This window comes from Cryptomeria japonica, chromosome 3, assembly GCF_030272615.1.
Source record: "Cryptomeria japonica chromosome 3, Sugi_1.0, whole genome shotgun sequence".
Lineage (NCBI taxonomy): Eukaryota > Viridiplantae > Streptophyta > Pinopsida > Cupressales > Cupressaceae > Cryptomeria > Cryptomeria japonica.
This window is the reverse complement of record NC_081407.1, coordinates 268,023,885-268,037,480: the sequence shown is the minus strand read 5'-3', so window position 1 is coordinate 268,037,480 and position 13,596 is coordinate 268,023,885. Positions and strand designations below refer to the sequence as shown.

The 13,596-nt window shown below is 34.3% G+C and overlaps 2 protein-coding genes across 6 annotated transcripts in view; both read left to right on the top strand.

The window, feature by feature from the left end:
• The window catches only part of LOC131053313 (5-amino-6-(5-phospho-D-ribitylamino)uracil phosphatase, chloroplastic), an 80,948-nt gene extending 80,127 nt beyond the window's left edge, over nucleotides 1-821 (top strand). For all 5 annotated transcript variants that reach the window (XM_057987892.2, XM_057987891.2, XM_057987890.2 and 2 more), the window contains one exon: nucleotides 138-821. In XM_057987892.2, coding sequence (XP_057843875.1) covers nucleotides 138-306 — 169 coding nt within the window. In that variant the 3' untranslated portion in view covers nucleotides 307-821. The remainder of the gene's footprint in view (nucleotides 1-137) is intronic.
• A 9,555-nt stretch (nucleotides 822-10,376) lies between these two features.
• On the top strand, nucleotides 10,377-12,772 carry LOC131053320 (uncharacterized; the record flags this gene model as incomplete). Its single annotated transcript, XM_057987899.2, has 4 exons — nucleotides 10,377-10,646; nucleotides 10,720-10,800; nucleotides 11,430-11,483; nucleotides 11,581-12,772. Coding segments are annotated over 4 exons (477 nt in total), but the record flags the coding sequence as incomplete, so codon positions are not given.
• Nucleotides 12,773-13,596: the final 824 nt, after the last annotated feature.

Below are 13,596 nucleotides of genomic sequence, written 5' to 3'. Positions count from 1 at the left end.
GCGAGTGCATGTTATGCTGGCATAGTATTGATCTATCTCCATTGAAGTATTCATTACGTCTACCTTAAGTTGGGGTGGAAGATTACCAGAAGGATAACTCTGATTGAAAAATAAACTTTTTGCCTTTATGTGCACAGATATGAATTAGTCCAAGCAGATCTTGCTGTAGCAAGCTTTAGCGAGCTTTCTGTTTTCAACTTGCGACGTCTGTTTGCAAACAAGGGTTCCAAATTTATGGATTTACAAAAACAAGTTGTTGAAAAAAGCCCATCCAGAAGAAAGCTTACCGTTGACACTATCTTTTAGTTTACAAGAGATACTGCCGTATTGAGTTCAGCTGTAGCAACTACACATTTTTAAGTAGTTTGTTACACCCCTTTGCAGCCCTGTTAATAAAAACACAGTGAGATGGTTTGAGTAGCTGATGTTTGTCACTTCTTTGCTCGGCCAGAAGATATGGGAAAGAAATAATAGATCTTCATCAGCACTGTTCCATATGGTACACTCCTCTTTAGAAACTAAGGATGGCAGGGAAGATCCATCTAGAAGGGATCAGGTGGTATTGTTTACATTGGTCATCTAATGTTTGCTTGGCTCGGAAATCATGTCTGCCTACTATTATTAATGCAGCTCATCCCTAGTCTTTGTAGCATGTTCATCTGTTTTATACAAACAATTTCTGCATGTGAACATTGTACATTTAGTCAGGAACAGTGTGAATTTGTAATAGTTGATATACTAATCATAACTTCTTATTGCTAGGAGTGCAATAAGTTGTAAGAGCTTTGATCTTCTGTTTCCATAATAAGTTCATTTACTAATCTTGTCATTGGCTCGGATGGTTTCGTACTAGAATTCCTTTCTAGTTTTATCATTCTTACAATTGGTTCTGATGGTCTTGTTTCAAATTTCTTTTCAAGTTTGATAAAATTTAAATGTCTAGCACCCTATGGAAGTAATTTCTATTAGAGATTGAAGGAGATTGAGTTAATGAGCAGTCACGTTCAACAGGTGTTTCTGGCATTCATGCTGGTAATTTCGTCTGGCTCAAAAACTTGATTATATTTTTTGTGGCTTTAAGGTGTTATTACTTCTTACCATGTTGGTGCTGGGGATGAGGGTCAGCCAACATATGATTTTATGAATGCTGCACAAGATGCAAGTAATTATTGACTGTTTGTTTTTGCTAGTAATACAAACTTTCCATAATTTTTTAATTAAGGTACATTCTTTGATGTTCACATCTTTAAGCCAAAAAAGATAACCATGTACTATGTAGGCTGGAATAGAGTTATAATTTCATTGTTTTTAAATTTATTTGTGTGTATAATTTGTTTCATTCAAGATTATGAATCAATTTTAGCAATTTCAGTTAAGAAAAAGTGTTTGCAATTTGTAAGATCTTGATAACCATTGTTGTTTTTCAATGCCTACAAAATATTGATGACCAGGGGAGATATTTCATGCCAAATTGCCAGATTTGTAATGCAACCTTTTTTTTCTGTTCTGGTACTTTGTAAACCATTGGATTTCTGTTCTAGACCTCTGGTACTTTTTTGTATGTATCTATTATCCTAGGGACACTTGCCCCTTATTCTAGCGCCATAATTTCGACTCAAACCTTTTGAACATGTATGTAGGTGAGGATTTTTTTATCATTATATCTTGGAGCCATGAAGTTCACATTGTGTTCACAAGTTCCTATATGTCTGAGTAGGCCCTAACATGGACTACTTACATGTGTACCCTTTCTTAAGTGATAAAATGTTGAATCATAACATACGTTCTCTTTTTACTTATGGTCTATGACATCATATGAGAATTTTAGTCATAAAAGCAATTCCAAGATGCATATGTTTTAGGCGTATTTGATTTGAGGGGAATGACATTTTTGTCAAAGTTCTTAGGAAGATTTTTTTTGTTGAATTTTTTAGTCTCAGATGAATTCCAATATGCATATAACCAATTAACCATTATGTTAATAAGATGGAAGCTATACTCAATGATCATCTTTAAATGATTTTGACCCAAAAATGTGTGCTTTGAAAGTATAAACTAACCAATTGACAATCACTTCACTGTCCCAATCCTATGAAACTTGTTGGGATAGCTCCATGTCTTACAATAGATGAATAAGAGTTGGTTAAATGTCGTTTGAAATAATGCATTTATGATTGTTGGTTCCTTGTCCCGTGTGGCTCTTATGTCAGCGTTTGACAATAAAAATCGTACAAAGCAGAGCTGGAAACTTAAGGAGTTGTTGGCAAACAAACGAATTTTTGTCTGGTGAGTAACACACTAGATACTTCTGCATAGAATCATGTAGAGAGTGAGTTTTCCTTCGGCTACCAAAAAAACATTTGCAGAACCTTGATTAAGTGTTTTCATGTGTTTTATCATATTTCATCTTCAGCAGTTAGTATTTCAGTGGTGTTATTCCATTGTTGAGTGACTAAAGGGGATTTATCAACAGTTGGTTAAATGCAATAACATTATGAATGGCATGTGGCCATAATGCTATCACGTTTAACAATCCTTTAATAAATCCTTTGTCAGTGGACAATCAATTTTCCCCATCAAGTTGCTCATCGTTGAAGACAAAAATGATTTAAAAATACAAAAAAATCGGGGTTTTATCAATGTTTTGGAAATTGTTTTTCAGTGATGGAGCCTGTAAACAGAAATCACAATTTTCAGATCCCAAGTTTCTCTGTGGGACTTGGCACACAAGCCTCTAGTGAGTTAATCACCAAGCAAAAAAAATTGCCAGCTTTGAGTCTACACACTATGGTTGTGTGATCTGATCAATTTTCCAAACATCTTTGCTTTGGAGTCTCGAGGGAAAGAATGATAGATTTTTCACTTCCCTGATATAAATCCTTTTTGTGCCCCCTTTTTGTTGAAGTTTATAGTACACTGTATAGTATATAGGTTACAAATAAATAAATAGGTGTTAGTTTAATGGTAGTATATTATTGGAATTTTTCATATGAAGATTACATAAAGTAGTTGTGATGTGAAAACAAGATTTTATAAGCCATTGCAATGCAAAATAAATGAGTGAACCTTAAAAGAAATAATATGGCATTTTATATGTACAACAATGGCCTAATATTTTGTGTGTTTGCTCTATCAATATCAATGCTGGAATAAGTTTTAATTGGCACAATCCTATTGCAAACACTTAGCATTTTGATTGATATTGCATGCTATGTGATATAAAAAATGCATAATGATCTTTTAAGATCAATAAGATTTAATTTATTTAAAATTGATCATGTATTATGTATCAAATTCTGCCATCCTTTTATTTATTCCTCTTTTTGCAATCAATTTTCTAACCTCAGAGAGAAACTTTTGTCCATTTCATTTCATTAGAGATATGGACCTTGGCTTGCATTATGGAAGATTAGGTATTAGGATAATATTGAAGACATAGTGAAGTTCATCATAATTAGTCTACATGCAAGATGGCATTCTACACGATTCAATCTACCTTTGGTTGGTATAGAAGCAATAAATTGAGTCAATCTTATATACTACCAATCATGGACTGGGTTTGCATGCAACTATAGGCTTTACTCTACCAACCCCTTTGGTCCTTATGGCTTGCTTGGGGTGTCGGGCATAGAGAATTGCTTCAAATGGATCACGTAAAAGGCACTATACCCCTTGCTTGGGTGGGTGGAAGATAAAGTAGTTAGTCGGATTGAGGTTTGCAAGAGACCAATGCCAATTTATCTCGAGCTTCCCTTTCTTTCGTCTCCCTCTCATAGTTCCTTTTTGTCTTGGTAGATCAATTTTCTTCCCACATCTATACCAAACATCGAGTAGTTTATTCTTCTTCAGTCCATCAACCTGATCCCATTGAAAGCGTCATGTCATTCTCAACTCTTTTTCTCATGATTCGCCTACTTCATGTTGAATGAATGAATGAAGGGATTTTAATAGCACCCACAAGACCAAATAGTCTAAGGGACCAAGAGCTCCAAAACAACACTAATTCAGATTTCTCTCAATGTCAACTCTTTTTTCATGAATCTTGGTTAAGAAAGTCGTAGTTTTGTGAAGCCTTACTTCCTCAAACAACTTGCCCAGATTGTCTACTCGAAATTGTCTACCTTCGAGTTGTTTTCAAATTGCTTACGAACATCCTTGTAAGCTACACACTCCATGATAAAGTGCCAATCGGTTTCCATTGTTCCTTTATCACAAAAGATACAAGTCATTTCTTCCCACTCTTCTTTGGGAGTTATCCATCTACCTTTTTCACATAGAAGATGATGTGACACGGTCCTCAACTGAGCAATTAAGATTCTAGCCTTTTATTTGATTTCAGCCCTTAAATAATCTTTTTCATCATGTGTCCACATGGGATTGAATTCTTTAACATAGTGTGTCTTCTTCTGGCCATTCTGTTTTGTCCACATGACAGTCCTAAATTTTTCCAATACCCAAATTTTTATCTCCTCATTTGAATTAGAGCAATCTTGCCAATGAATGTACCATTTGTTCATCCACTTGTCATTTTGCTTTCTCCATGTCTTCTTCTTGCGTTTTAACTCCTCCATAGTAACTATTTTGGGCCATTGATGTTCATCCATGTTTTCAACCTTTTTCAAGTAACTTAACAAATGAATTATTATTGAAGCTTTTGTTGGGAACATACCAACCTCAAATAAAAGGATCTCATAGGGAACCGTTGATTTGACTTTGAGGCTACTAGCGATTAAGTGTTTTTTAATTCTTTCTAATTGTCTCCACTTGTGGTTTGAAATGCCGCTCCCCCAAATTTCACAATCATAAAGGACAACTGAGATGACTAATAAACCAAAAAGTGTTTTCTTGGTCTTCCAATCCTATAATTTGGCCTTACTGCAACTGTTCAAAAGAAGGTAAGAAGCTCTCCATCCCCCCTGGATCCTCTTTGTTCTACATGTCTCCCAATTAAGCTTGTTGTGAAAATTAATTCCTAGGTACTTGTACTGTTCCACTATTTCTAGGGAGTTTCCTTTAAAAATAAAGTTAACTGGCTGCTTTTTCCGCTTCAAAGAAAAGATCATGACTTTGGTTTTGCTAGTGTTTATTTGCATCCCAACCATGAGCAGATTTTGCAATTAGTATAAGATCATTCGCATACAAAAGATGCTTCACCACACATTCTACTAACTAAATACCCTCTCCCATGGTGTTGCTTAACCACTCTTCCAACTTATCAATATATAGACCAAATAATGTGGGGGAAAGAGGACACCCCTGTTTGACCCCAATATTGCTACCAAAGCATTTAGAAAATCCTTCCTTGGTTTTGGTTTTTGCTCTGACTTGTTCATAAAGCTTATGGACAGTTGCTCTATACTTGTTTGGAATCCTAAGCTCTTCAATTCTATTCCAAAGCTTGTCCCTAGGGACAGTGTCAAAAGCTTTTAACAAAGCAACATAGAGCCTCTCCACCTTGGTGTCCCAAACCTTTTCGATGAATTGCCTAAGAGTGATGCAATTGTCAATGGTAGAGTGCCTTAACCTAAAACTAGCTTGCCCTTTTGCTCTTTTTCCTTCTTTTTCAGCCCAACTACTAATTCTACACTCCACCAAGCTCCCAAATAGTTTTCCAAGAAGATGATTGACCATGATAGTGCGATAATTGGAAGGGTTATTGATGTCCCCACTTTTAAAAAGAGGATTAACAACACTGGTTGTCCATTTTAATAGAAAGTTGCTCAGAGTAACGGTGTTAAAAATTCTTTTGATGTGTGGAGCCAAAGTCTCAATACCTTATTTTAAAAATTTGGCCTGCAACCCATTAATGTCTCGATCTTTACTGCTTGCTAAAATTTTTATACTGTGTTTGATATCTTCCATTGAAAATAACACAATTGTATTGTCAATTGTGGGAGGATGACTTTTCTCATGTGTTTGCTCATATAAAATCTTTGAATATTCTAACCAATGAGTATCCGTGATTCTATTTTCAATTTGTTTTCTCTTTTGTTGTAGTTCCCGCCAAAAACCTTCGGGGTTGTGCTTTCCAAGTAAATTAATTCCTTCCTTCTTGTTGTCATTTAACTTTCTTTTTTAGTTTTTATCAATTTTTTATACTTTTTGTTGATTTTTATGTTTGCCTCATTTTCCTTGCATGATCTTTTAGTGAATTTACACTCTTTGTCGTACCATAGATTAGTTAGGAAAGTGTTTGAAACTCTCTTCATAGGCTAAGATCTCTTGCATGCTTTTAAAGGTTTGAGGATTAAGGGTATAAGCCTACTACTGCAAATCTTGTACTTTTCTTTGTTGTCTTCATAACTTTCCATGTTTTTTGCCAACTAAAATTGTTGCTCAAGGGCAGCAACAAAGAGCTCACAATTTTCTTGATTCAAAAGAATTCTACCATTTTTTTGGACCTTTTTGTGTAATTGTTGGATCTGCTCTCCATGAGAGCCATTTGTATGAATCCCAAACTTGAAAAAGAGAGGTATATGGTTAGAATTCAACCCCAAAGGACAAGCATCAACATTGAATTCCAACAACCTGATAATAGAGCTTTAAGAACATATCACATAGTCTACCACACTTTGATCGTTGTAGGTTTTACCCATGATGTCATTGGATCTCAGCCAAGTTTTCATGTTGTTACAGTCAACATCAAAGAATAAGATAGGAGTGGAATGTTGCCATTTGACCAAAAGCTCGAGTCGATCAATTGAATCCACGTTCAAGGTTGACTATGTCAGAGAGGAGAGACTTATTGTTGTTAATCTGTAAGAAGTTAGACCCCCTCCCCCCTAATCTAGAGTTGGGCGAGCTCCGATAGTTGAGGAAGGCTTATCGAATGGAGGATTGCCTTGGGAAGGATGGGGTGTGTGGGGATGAGAAGGCAAGGTGGTGGCGTGTGCATCATGAAATGTTGAATTGTATTGTTGGTTCTTGAATACTAATTCATTCTATGTCAATCAGCCATCCTAGACTCCCTTTTCCAACAATCAGTGGTGAAGGGTGGATCTTCGTGCATTATAACATAATAGGTCTCATCATAGGAAATTAGCTAGTCATTCTTATGAGAAATTCCATTATAGTTGTTTCCTAAGTAGGAGATTTGATGTTAAAGAGAAGTATAAAGAACATTGAGATGCGAAGGGAAGAGAGCAAAATGCAAAATTGCCTAGCAACTCATTGGCGTAGGATGTACCTTATGGGTACGGAATGACTTGAATATAGTCTTTTGAGAAGAAGAAGAAGACAAATTTCACATCCACGAGGCTAAAGATAGCCTATGAGATAGTGGTTGTCCATCAATACCACTTATGCTTAGCTCGTCCTTGCCCATATTCACTCCACTTCACCCTCTCCCCTTCTAAGAACAAGGGTAAGTGTTATTACTATTGAGGGGTGTGTGGGAGGGTAAACTAAGAATCAATAGCGCGGTCAATCCCCCTCGAGGCAATGGGAGAGAAGAACTCGAGTTAATGGAATGAAATGAATAATCATGTTTTTCTATCAAAAGGCGGTTTATAGAAGTGGCTAGAAGACATATGGCCTCAAGTGGGTTATCTTCTAGTTAGTATGAAGATTAGGTGAGCAACCAATCTATAGTGGTGGGGCCCTTATCTAAAGCAACCCTTTCTTCAAGTCCAACTCTACCCCTTATGAAAATGGTCATCCAGTCTTTAGGATGCTCCAATGCATAAGTTACTCTCATACACCATAACTTAGAGTAACTTATGTATTGGTGCATCCTAGGGGCTGGATAGCCATTTCCATCCCATATAGCCACTTTGACTACTGACTATATCATAGACGGCCCCCTCCCCCAATCCCTTTGATCCTCCACTTTAATTTGTTCAATATTGTCATTATATTTTAAGTTCGTAGGCAAGTTTATTGATTTTATTATTAGTATATTTATCTTTAAAAAAAAAATGTGAAATGTGAAGGTTCTTATCGATGTCTTTTACATAAATTTTTCTAAAGATAGATATGCTACTTTTATTTACTAAAGAATTATTTTATTTTCTCTATTTTAAGAATTATATATATTTTTTATATTTTTTCTATTGTTTATTTCATTTTAATATTTTATTTTATTTGAAGAGATATTTTTATTACTTTACAACTATGAGAAAAAAATAGTGTTATTTACTTAAGAGTTGATTTTTTTTAATAAAGAATTATTTTATACGTTAATTTTTTTATTTAGTAAAGAATTATTTTATTTTAGAATAAAACTATTTTAAAATTAATATTTTTTATTTGTTTAAGGGTCACTTAAAAAATATATATCATCTCTTTAATAATTTGTTATCACACTACCATTATATTCCATCAATTGCTATTAATATAATTATGTCTTTCAGCGTAAGTAATCTTGAATTTAGAATTTTTATCCATCACCATCCACAAAATTGAATTCATATATAAAAATATAAAATTAATTAGATGAAAACACATTTTATAGTTGTATATGCATGTGAAGAACCCGTGTACATAAAAACTTTCAATGATTTAAATTGAAGTCCTAATGGAAGTTGAAGCCCCATAGATCGCAACAATCGATTTATGCATAGACTATTTATAATTATCGACTCCATCACAATCATTGGAAGGCCAAAAGGTTAAAACTAAAATGTAAAAGCATCGAGTTCAACGTGGTGGCCATCATGATGAAGCAAACTTGCTTCACAAATAATTTAGAAGGTTCTTGAACATCAAATAGGGTCCTGGTAATTATAAGAAGTATGAGAAATCCCATTTGTAGCATTTTTGTCCATCGTGGTGTTAATTAATTAGTAGAAGTTTCAATCTTGAATATGGTACGAATAGAAAAAAACATCAATTGAAGCTCTTCATCCATCATTGCTAATCCCAAGTTCTTGAGGGTTTTATGTCTTACCCCATGTCCCAATGCAGTTGCCTAAGGGCGTTTTTTCCTTAAATTTGAGTAGTTAGAGTGTTCCCAATCAAAATGTTAATTATGGGAAAAGGATAATTTGGAATTTTTCCCTATTTTAATGGAGCAACTATGTTTAGGAATTGAAAATAAATGATGGAGAAAAGAAGGGGTTGGAAATAAGCAACAAGTGAATACTACCAAAAATGTCATGTGGCCACACAAATTTCTTTCCCTCATTTTTAATATTTGCCTCTAATTTTATTTTTCAAATTTTAACTACACAATTTTTTACTTACTATTAATACAAATTTAAGATGACCAATTAAATAAGTAGAAAAATTAAATATTCATAAAACCACCAAATGCCACAAATAATTTCTAAATAAGTTGAATAGTAGCTACTAACCAAACTAACCACATGAAGACCAATGCTTAAATTGTCTAAGGACTATAGTGAATCATAAACAATCGATTACTACATCTTTTGCTCTGCTTACTTTTTCTAATTCCAAGAAAACCTTTATCAATTTAGCTCCCACAAAGTGGGCTATAATTTGCTATCATTTGCATATGGGAAGGATAAATTTGCAAAGAAGCCAAAAGAAGTGACATTCCAATGGAGTTTCTTATGTCACTTAGTATTATTAGTTCCTGCCTGCAGGGACTATAGCGGAGGCCTCTTTTGTTAACTGGTGATTAATCCAATGGGCAAATCAGAAATCGGTATTTGCAAATATTTTTGTCTTTGCTTAATGTGAGGTTGTTCAACTTACATATTATTTAAGCAAAATGTTTTAAACAAAATTTGTGGCATCTAACCATTGGCATTGTTCACGGTGGTATGCGGAGGGAGGCCTCTTTTGTTAACTGGTGATTAATCCAATTGCAATGGGCAAATCAGAAATCAGTATTTGCAAATATTTTTGTCTTTGCTTAATGTGAGGTTGTTCAACTTGCATATTATTTAAACAAAATGTTTTAAACAAAATTTGTGGCATCTAACCATTGGCATTGTTCACGGTATGCAAACGTCTGAAGAGGCTTGCATGCTTCTCAATGGGAGAGAACGCACTATTCTCGAAGAAAAGGCTGCCAAGACAGGATTTGCAGTGCTCAGAATTAATAGTCTGCAAGTTTACAGATGCAGAGCTCAGCATTAGTAAGTTAGTGTTTTAATATTTTTAGTTCATTCATGTTGGTTGTATTTATTAATCACTTTCATGTGCAACGTGGGCAATCAATTTGCAGCTTGTCAACCACGTGCATTGGCTCTGCTTCAACATTTGTTTAACAGTCCACGTGCCTTGGCTCTGCTTCAACATTTTGCATACTTTAGAGTTTAGACGTGGAGTTGGATCTTTCATACAAGTCCACTTGTCTTCCCAGATTCTAATTTTTGAACAATGATAATCATTCAAGGGCATAGATTTGTAATACATCCCAACTACTGTGTTGCCAGTTACACATGCGTACCACAACAGTTGCATGAAAGCAAAAACGCAGAGCTGAAGCGCGGTGGATAGTTTGTCAATCACACTTATCTCATGGTTGGGACATCGTTTTCTTGCTGCCATGTGACAGTTTTGGGCCAGAGTTTATAATTAGACAAGGCAATTTTCACTCATTGTTTGGGACAAGCAATGAAATAAAAGGGGACGTGGAAATTGTTTTATTAGTTAGCAGGTTTTTGCAGCTTCCAGAGCCTTTGACTGGAAAGGTGTGGACATTGGAAGATTTCGAAGCATACCCTACTCTACTGGTATGTTTCTAACCTTTTTACCAAATCCGAGTCTATTTTTGATATCTAATTGTTGATGTTATTCAACATGCAGGTGATGTTCATATGTAATCACTGTCCTTTTGTTATTCACTTGAAGCGAGACATTGTAAAACTTGCCAATGATTATGACCGAGTATGTTGTTTCTTTCCTTTTCATTTGAAGATTTGGGTGTACTTGTGTTTTTAAATTTTTTCTCTTACCAAGTCAAATTGGCCTGATGTTTAACAAGGAATTGGCATACCTATCATTACACTTGCAAATTTCCTCACAGTACAATATTTCTCAATAACTAATAAACCAACCACATTATATTTTACAATATTTCTGCTGTTGGTGGATTGGTAGGGCTGGGTTTAAAACAAACCGAGTTATCATAACAAAACCTAAATAGTAGAAATCTTTGAACAATATATAAGGTTATTTAATTTTTTTCTTTTATAATAAAAAAATTCTATGAAACTGTTTAATACATCAAATTAACCTAAAAAATTAGCTTCAAGTTTATCGTTTATGGAACAATAATGCCTGCAACATTGAAATTTAACTCCTCTTCCCCATAGACCAGTCCGCATTAATATAGGGACTACTTTAAAGCTGAGGACTCACATATATTAGGGTGTGAAACATGGCTTTTGTTGACCCATCTTACCTCTTGGCACTGGACCAGAGCCGGTCATAAATGTGTGCTATGCAATTATATTTCTTTATGTGTCTATGGGTGTCCATCTAGTGAACGAATTATTGAATTGTTTGTCATGCAGAAAGGGCTTGCAACTGTAGCCATCTCATCCAATTCAATTGTTACTTACCCCCAGGTATGATCATATTTCCCAAAGAACTTGAGAAATAGCTAAAGAAGCCTTGCTTGGTACAAAAGCTTACAGAGCATGATTTCCCCTATTTTTGTGCAAGATGGTCCAGATTTTATGGCTGAGGAAGCTAAGATTTTTTATTATCCATTTCCATATCTTTATGATGAGGTGAGTAAATCCTGGAAAATAAACCTATTCTTCTTTCATAAAGAATCACACAATTCATGCATTTCCTCAGCTTCAATTGTCTACTTCGAAACGAATAAGTGCTTCAAATGTCTACTTCGAAAAGAATAAGTATTTATAAGGTATGATTATTAGAACTGAAGTCATATGGGTTTTACAATGTATTGTTTCTATAATACTATACTAAATCCCAATAATCAATAATCTTATGAAGTCTTTGGGAAATAATCAGTGAAACCTCTCTTAAAGTAGATCTAAAATTTGAGATCTATCTAGATTAAAAAAAGCAAAAAAAAATATATCATCCTCAAGGGAAAAGTATTTATGCTACAGTTAGCCAATTGTCAATTCAAAAGGTTTAATTTAAGAATAGAGGTAAACTTGTGTAGGAATTTTGCATTCATTATCATCCTCAAGGGAAAGTCATTTATGCTACAGTTAGCCAATTGTCAATTCAGAAGGTTTGATTCAAGAACAGAGCTAAATTCATGTAGCAATTTTGCTTTCATTAATCAACTAAAGAAGTTGCAACAAATAATCCCCCTTCATGTTCCTGAAGTGCCCATTTTGGCAGAGGCAGGCTGCCAAAGTTCTTAAAAATAGAATAAACGTTGCAAGAAGTGGGAAAACCGAGGTATAAAATGAAATTTGTGAAATCTTTTTATTGTGGTATAAATCTGAATCTTTTTATTGTGGTGATCTAATGTGTGAAATTATTTTATTGTGATTTAAAATTTTGAATCATTCATTTTGAAACTTTGATAAGCATTTACAGTCATAAATTAATTGAAAGCTGAGGGTGATTTAATTGAATGCTTTTATACAATCTGTGTCGTTTGAACTTGTTTGTATATACATTAATAAGTAAGGCCTTGAAATAGAAAGCTTTAAAATTGAGATCTAAGCATACACATACATTCTAAGTGACAGTAAAAATGTTTTTTATGTGTTGTTAATGGTAAGTAACATGTTTCTTCAGGTCTCTTCTAATAAAGCATCAAAATTACCTCTTACAAAGGACTTTCATTTGGAAGATATTCTCTTTCTTTAAAATCACAAAATAAATTTAGGTTTCTTTGTTTCAAGAAATTTGTTAGGTTACATTTTGGTTAAATTCTGTTTTGAATCAAGAACACGACTCACAGAGCACCAAAAATTCGCAATGGTGTTGTAGCTATGTCTATAAGTGCCAAAAATTCGCAATGGTGTTGTGGCTATGTCTATAAGTTCAAAAGATGATTTTACTATTGAAGTGCTAAGATCCATGCATAGAGTCCCTTCTATGTGAGTATTGATATTAAAAAAAGGAAATTGCCCATACTACAGGTGCAGCTCTTATCAAACAAATTTTGTGTATATGTATTGAGTAGATATTGCATATACTGATATCTGCCATCTTCCCCATTGATTCTGATAGTTGCATTTATAAAATAAAAATCTTTTTGATCTTCCTACTGCTACACCACACCAAACAACTACAGTTCCGGCCATTGCTCGGCAGGAACTTTGCTGCTTGCAGCTCTTGTTATTAATAGAAAACCTAGCTTTGTAAATTGGTTATGTTTTGATTCATTGACTTAACTATCAAATTAATAGTAACCCTAATCTTAAATCAACTATGTTACATCCTCTATTTCTATGCCTAAGTGAATCAAATCATCTAGGTTAAATGCATTACTTGGGAAATGTTATTGGAGTTGGAGTACAAGATTAAATCAGGAAATGAGGAGCATTTTCAAAGCTTAATTGACTTTGTGGAGACTATAAAGCCTTGCCTAAATCATCTAGGTTAAATGTATTACTTGGGAAATGTTATTGGAGTTGGAGTACAAGATTAAATCAGGAAATGAGGAGCATTTTCAAAGCTTAATTGACTTTGTGGAGACTATAAAGCCTTGCCTTATCTATGGAGTAGATGACATGTAGACAT